General features: G+C 41.5%; 1 protein-coding gene across 1 annotated transcript; it reads left to right on the top strand.

Annotated features, from left to right (window-relative positions):
- The first annotated feature begins 3867 nt into the window (after positions 1-3867).
- On the top strand, positions 3868-7656 carry cplane2 (ciliogenesis and planar polarity effector 2). Its single transcript, XM_083891885.1, has 5 exons — positions 3868-4218; positions 5499-5651; positions 5736-5860; positions 5945-6084; positions 6446-7656. Exons 1-5 carry the CDS (start codon positions 4101-4103, stop codon positions 6663-6665), a joined length of 756 nt encoding a protein of 251 aa, XP_083748011.1. The 5' UTR covers positions 3868-4100; the 3' UTR covers positions 6666-7656.

Genomic DNA, 7656 nt, shown 5'->3' on the forward strand with positions numbered 1-7656 from the left:
AATGCTCAAAAAACCTGGTCGTTGAGCAGTCTGATGGGATAAACGCTTCTAGCCCCGCCCACCCGTCTGAAGCCAGTGTACGCACAGAAACGCTCCCTCAGTCGGGTCTGATAGTATTGCTTGACAGAGCACGTTTTAAGAATATATGCAAATAATGTTGCAACGAAACAAATCAACAACAGTTACGCATTGCAGCTTTAACATAGACTTTCTATATCCAATCCAAGCTATTAAACCTCTGATTCAGGCAGATTAAGAACTTCAGTCCGATGACCTTTCACCCCCGTTATGCTAATCCGCATGTTGCGTCACCATGACTACCGGAGTGTCTGACATCAGCGTTGACCCTGAACAGTTTCTGTGCTCTCAGCGGTTTCAGCCTGAGGGTTTCAAACCTTGTTATGGCGACGTCTGTCATCCAGGGGGAATCTGATCAACCTCGATGACTCTGACGAGGCAGAGTCAAATTCCACACCTACACTCGACTGTGCTCTGTCACACCACTGCCACTCAGACACGGTGTTAACCCCACACCACCAACACCTCTACTGTACAAGGCCTTGGCTGGAAATCCACCACAGATACTGTCGAGACACTTTACTCCCGACACACCCTTTAAAAAACAGCCTGAACATCGTATCGTATAAGGTTCTAAATCCAACCCGTGCTGCGTTACTTGTGGATGATCCCTTTTTTTTTTTTACACTTGATATTCCAAGTCCGTCACACCATTTTTCTAACACGCAGAGACAAAAAAGACTGGAAGCCAACGGGTGTGGCTACAAATGTTGGACCCCTTGACAACAATGAACAACAGCAAATATCATCGATCCATGTCACCTCAGGGACTCGGTCACATCCACACCCACACCCCCGTGGCCTGGTGGCCTATAAAAGGCTTGTATATAGTGTACGGTGACATTCCCATCAGAGACAAAAGAAGAATTCATTAGATTAGAATGACCTCTCTTAGTTTGTAGGTTGTCCAGCTGGTAAAGGACGGGTCACTTCCTCGGGGCCGCATGGAGAAAGGTCGAAGAATTTTCAATGCAGGTTCGGGAACTCCTCGGCAGAGCCCTGGAGATCATAAATTCACAGGTCAGTCGAACACGGCGTGATTTTAAAAGAAACATTAAAAACCTGGTGATTGTTAAAGGCGCCATATGTAAGAATGTGGCCAAAAACGGTCACTACATTCAAATTCAAAACACCGAGGTCTTTTAGGGTTTCGTTTTTCTGACGTAACTGGCGACCGTGGTTGCTCGGCAGCTGAGACTCTACTGACTGCAATGATTGGTAGACGGCGGTAGGTGGCGCCACATGCTAATAACATGATTTCAAAACATAAACATGATTTGCAGTCTGCAAAATATTTTTTTTTAATGCAAATATTTTGTCTGTACTGTTGTTGTTGGTGAGTTCAGTTTGTTATATGAACATTATTCCTGAGTCTCTGTGACATATTAGGAGGATTTGATGATTTATTACATTATGCACCTTTAAATTTAAGAGCCATAAATGACTTCTTACAGGACACTCGTTTCCCACGGGGAAGATCCAGGTCGTCGGAGACGCCGTTCAGTTCACAGTGGACGTGAGCGAGTTTTCTCCAGAGGACGTCATCATCACGTCCTCAAACAACCTGCTGGAGGTCCACGCTGAGAGGGTGAGCCATAGCTGGGGGGGTCTGGTCTTTAGATAAAGTTTAGGAACTGCAAAAGACAGGGAAGGGGTTACTTATCAACATAACTGAGTGGAAAATATTGTAATTATGGGAGGTTAGGCACCTGAAACTGCCTGATTGGCATATTTGATGCGATTTTTCAACTCTATGATTTGGAGGAACTCTTGCCTTTGCAGCAAGAAGACCCAGGTTAGAGACCCGGTCAGAACAAAGGCCTCTATGCATCGAGTTTGCATGTTCTCTCCATATGTGCATGTGTTTTCTCCAGGTACAAAAACATGCAATACGTGGATTAGGGTATATTAAACACTCTTAACTGACTGTAGGTTTGAGTGTGAGTGGTTGTTTGTCTCTATATGTGTCCCTGTGATGGACTGGACTCAACTGTCCAGGGCTGCCTTTGACATAGCACCCCCTGGTAACCCTCATCTGGAGGATAAAGCGCTAGGATATGGATGGATGGACGGTTTAGAGGAGTATCTGGGGGATCAAGACGTGACCTTTTTCCCTGAAGGGTCAGTGGAGCTCAAACACTGGTGGATCGAGAGAACTGACGTTAAAAAGGAGACTAGTTTAGTTTGACAACAATCTGCCTCCTGTGACGTTTTCCTGGCTGGAATATATATATAGAACTTCAAATGTGAATAAAAGTAAATGCAATAGTGAAATATGAGGTAAAAAAAAAAAAAATACACTCAATCAACTGCCTGTTTTACAAATATTGCCTCTTTCTTTCAGTCCAGTTTTGTAAGATGCAAAATGTCCTCACATCTATCGCTTTATCCTCCACATGAGGGGTCACCAGGGGTCGCTGGAGCTAATCCCAGTTGACAAAAGGGGGCAAATTCACACTCACATCTGTCGTCAGTTTAGCGTCCAATAACCTCTGCATGTTTTTTTGGACTGTGGGAGGAAACTGGAGAACCCAGGGAGAAACCATTCTCTCACAGGGAGAACATGCAAACTACAAATTGTAGAAAGGCCCCCAATTCGGACCGGATCATGAACCCAGATCTTCTGGCTGTAATGCAACAGTGCAGGCCACTCCACTCCTGATTTGATCTCTCAAATATATATTATAATAATAATATGTCTTCCATGCAGCTGGGTGAAGACGGCTCAGTCACAAATACGTTTTCCCACCGGTGCACACTGCCATCAGATGTGGACCCCGTGTCTGTGACCATGTCCATGGAGAGCAGTGGGATCCTGACGGTCAGAGCTCACAGGGTTTGTTTTTCTCTCACAGTTTAAAGTCAATAAATAAACATTTAAAAAAAACAACATCACATTTGTGTTGTTTTTCAAATGTTTCGTCTTTGTTTTATTCTGTTTTGTTGTATCACTCTAGATGTCATCTCTGAACAACTCAACTCGGTCTCAGTAGCCGGACTGCAGCGCCCACTAGTGGCGAGGCTGAAGAAACAATGCTGCATTCACGGACTATGGGAAACATGAGCGACACCATCCGGTCCACTCGAATCGACATGGACACGGCAAATATTCACTCCAAAAAAAACAGTTTACAACTGATTATTAGGTGCTAGTATCATTTGTGTGGCATTTACAAAGCAACAAGTTGCAAACAAAACTGTTGCAAACCACTTACAAATGCGCATCAACTCAGTTTTTTTTTTTTAATTACATGAATTGCACTCATGTTATTTGTTTTTGCAAATAAAAAGTGGAGATGACTCATTTTTATTAAAAACACTAATTAAATACATAATAAAATTCACATTGTGCGTACTCTTTATATCGGGTTTAGATCCTGTTTTATTTCATCAGCACTAAGGTTTGCCTTTAATTAAAAATAACCTTAATAAAAAAAGTAACTCCGTAACTTTAACTCTTTTATTTTCTCTTAAATGTTTTTAAACAAGCTACCATTTTACTTTAAGAGTACACTATTAGACATCTGGACCATAGCTTTGAAATCACTGGCATTAGTATTATGTGACGTAAACTTACTGTACAGTTTTATTAACCACTTTAATAATTTACCTTATCTAACTTGTTTACCAAAACGTACGTTACTTGCTTAGATAGGAAATAACGAAAAAGTCATAGTCTTTTAAATTGCAGCAGGTTGAGTACCAGATAATCAACGTATTTACACACTTTTCTTTTGCACCTGAAGGCAACATGGACGAACGGAAGTGACGTTGTGGTCGTCAAGGGACGTTTTGGTTTACGGAAGTGATTGAGCTGTTGGTAGTTTGATAAAGAGCGAAGCAATTGACCGCATTTAAAACCCATTTAAACGACTAAGTGAATGTGTTTTGGTAGCATAGCATTGACCTGCGTCTGTTACACCGTTAAAGGAGTCGAACGTGTGGATACTTTTCCCGGCAGAACATGACACACATATGATGCTAACGCGGTTAGCTTCATAAACATCAACAACACGAACAACATGGCAGATGTTCGTCCTCCCGCTCCAGGATCGGTCCTAGTGAGTGACTGGCATCGATGTAAGGAGAGCAAAGAGTTTTTCAACAAGATTCTCCACAAGAAAATGCGCAAGAACTTCGGTATGTAATTCAAGCACCGTAAATGAATACAAGTCTGGGCTGACGTTTTTTTGCTTTCATGCTAACGTTTCCACTGCATCTCAATGGTGAATGTTGTTTATAGTCAACTGCGGTTAATCCGACAGCTGTATTACAAATGGCGAGTTTACTAATAAAACATTCGAAAAGCTTATTTAAGTACATACAAGTAGAGACGAGGATCGACTTAATGGTTGGTTGACAGACAATTATTGGTGAGTATTTTGTTCATATTTTTTTTGTCTCAGCTGATTGAAAAAAGTCCCTGCACATTTAGATCAGTGTCTTTTCACTTTTATTGAACAGAAGATATCATTTTTTTTGTCATCGTCATGACAAAACAATGACAATCGTATCAAAAGCATATAAAAACCAAGCAGTATCACTGGGAAACAGGAGTGGATTTTAAATTATTATAAATTATAGTGAAAAGACACTACATAGATGTAAGTGTATGGAGGAGATTTCCCCGATCAAATTATTGACATCCCCAGCATCTTAGCAAAGAACTAGCCGTCTTTTTACCTTTTTTTTTAGCCTTCATATTTAATGACCCTGGCTTCTTAAAAGTGACAAGTTACTGCTTTGCTTTTTAATCATTCTGACAAACATGATTACAAAACTATTACAGGCATGTGAATATGTAGTCAATTGAGAAAATAACCAACAGATCAGTCCATGTAGTAAATTATCATTTACTGTACTAAAATATAATGAGGTGCAATGCTGGAAATGTTCTTTCACTGCATACTTTTCCACTGTGTTCTTACTTACAAATTACAGAATCTGAATATGTGCTCCACTCATGTTGTTTATACTCACGAGCAACATGGGGTGAAGAGTCTTGCCCAGCAGGGACGCATCGTCATGTAGACGAGCAGAGCCAGGAATCGGACTCTTGGCCTTCCGTCTACCACCGAGTCTCCGTCATCACTCTGTTCCACATCTTGATTATGCAACAGATTTTCAGAGTAGTTAGTTATCCTTTAAAATATCGTTCACAAAACATGGCTGGAGGACGTTTACTCTACATTTAGATGTCTGCAATTAAGTTGAGATAACCATCATTAACTATAAAACCCATCGAACAAATAGGCCTCATGGAAAAATACCCTAAGGGCATATAGTTTTAACTGTGGTATAACATTTTAAACACTTCAAAGTAAAGAGACAAACCCGTTACACAGAAACTCTGACAGCTTCACGCTGGAGGGCGGACTTTCGTCATATATGGTGCACAATTGACAATTTGGTGTTTACAGGCCTGTTGGAGTCTCCAGTGATGCCCCCACAAGTGTCTGTGGACACGGTTCACTACAAGATTTTTATCTCTGGCAAAAGTGGCGTTGGGAAAACTGCACTTGCCGCACGTCTCGCAGGTCTGAGCATTCCCAACCTGCACTACGAAACAACAGGTATGTCCCGGTTTCTCCACAGAGGTCAAAAGAATCCGTTTACTCTATGCTATGTTGTCCCACTAATGTTTCCTGTTTGTGCAGGGATTGAAACATCAGTGGTGTATTGGCCTGTGAAGCTGAAAGACAGCGGCAGAGTGCTTTTCTTCCGTCTGCAGCTGTGGGACTGCGGAGAGAACGCCTTACGTAGATTCGACCACTTGCTTCCTGTACGTATAAAACACACAATTATTATGACTGAATGTATGAGAAACCCATATCCAATCTTCTAATCACTCTGCCTCGTCTTCCAGTCTTGTAAGGAGCAGGTGGACGCCGTCCTTTTCCTGTTTTCCTTCACCGACAGGACGTCCTTCGACGATCTGTCCAATCAGATCGCCAAGTGGATGGTTCCACCTGCGAGTCCAGTCGTCAAACTGGTGGTTGGCACCAAGTATCCTTTGAGTTTGTATGCTGGTTTTCTTGGAACAGTTTAAGTCAAAACAAAACAATGTTAAGATCTCTTTTCTTGTCTGTTTTGCCAACACAGTCGTGTTGAGGTATGTAGTTACTGGGAAAGTTCTGCATTTGGCATTTGAAATTAGACTTTTAACACAATTCACAATATAAAAAGGGTTGATACAATTATTTAAAACTTAAATGAAGCACGTTTTATTTAAGATATCTTATGTAAAGGCTGAAAAAAACATCTGTGGGTCCTCACCCAGCAGCCTCTTTGTGACCGTCTTAAAGGTTTGGACACCAGTTAGTTTAATAAATTTAGTTTAAAGCCATTTCCCTAACGCTTTACTCAGATTCGATCTCTTCATGCACTGTGACGTGGCAGAGAGAGACGTGAAGCTCTTCCAGGAGAGGTGGAGGTTACCGCTGCTGCGCGTGGGAGGCGAGGTCAGCGACGGCCTGGGCGACGTCGCCCCCGTCCTCAACTGTCTGGCAGAGCAGCTGTGGCACCAGGACTGCGTCACCGCGGGATCGGCCGGCATCCACACACAGGAGACGGAGACTCTTCTCTGAATACTTAAAAGTAAAAAAAAAAAAAGAAAGAAATAGAAATAGAAAAAAAAAAATGAACTCGATGTACAAACACCTCGGTGTCTGCCTTTGAGGAACTGCTCTAGCAGCCGGTCTGAGAAACTTACTTTACACTGGTTTTACCAAGGGTTTTAGTGGAGAGTCATGGTAAAAAAAAACAAGTGTTTCAAGGCCTTAAAAGGTCAGAATCAGGGTTTTATTTGCGACTTCTCCATCCCTATTCACCAGTTTTGGGTCTTTTGACCAGGGCATGAGTATCTCAGCAGTAAAAAAGTAAAGGGCCTTTAAAGTAATGGCTCAAACACTGTAGAAGTGGTTTTCACTCAAAGATACGTTTTTCCTGCATGTTCATAGAGTCCTCAGTTTCTTGAGTTCGGCATACATTAATGATTTCTCTTTCTAATCATTGTGATTCGTCTTTGTATTTAATACCCATTTGTTTGTAAATCACTGAATTAATTTCTTCCCTCTCTATAGCTGCTGTAGAAAATGTTATTTAATCTGAAAATGCTAAGGACTGAGTTCTACTGTAAACGCCCAATTAGCCGTTTATCATCTCGACATCGATTGAGGCATGTGTTGTATTAGGTCGGCTCGATCAGATCAGTTTTATTTTTCCGTAATTTATAAAAACAAGACAGGTATTTAATGAGCAAAAAAAAAAAAAAAGCATAAAAGTTTCCCTTCACCTCGTGTGTGGGTGTGCCGTGTGGAGAGCTTAGTGCTCGTTTGACTCAACAGTGAGGTCACATTACCTTTGTCTAGAACATTTAAAGTGCAGATAAATCTCGACGGTGAACAACGTCAGTGTGAATTATCACAAAAGGAAGTGTGCAAGTTAAAAAAACAGCTCAAGTGTGACATTAAAATTTCATGTTTCATCACTGTGTATTTGACAGCAGCTTCATCCATGTCTCTTTATCTGACCTGCAGTAAAACAAACAAAAAGAAGTTGTCACAGATGATATGACTG

This window comes from Microchirus variegatus (genome assembly GCF_963457635.1).
Source record: "Microchirus variegatus genome assembly, chromosome: 7".
Classification (NCBI taxonomy): domain Eukaryota; kingdom Metazoa; phylum Chordata; class Actinopteri; order Pleuronectiformes; family Soleidae; genus Microchirus; species Microchirus variegatus.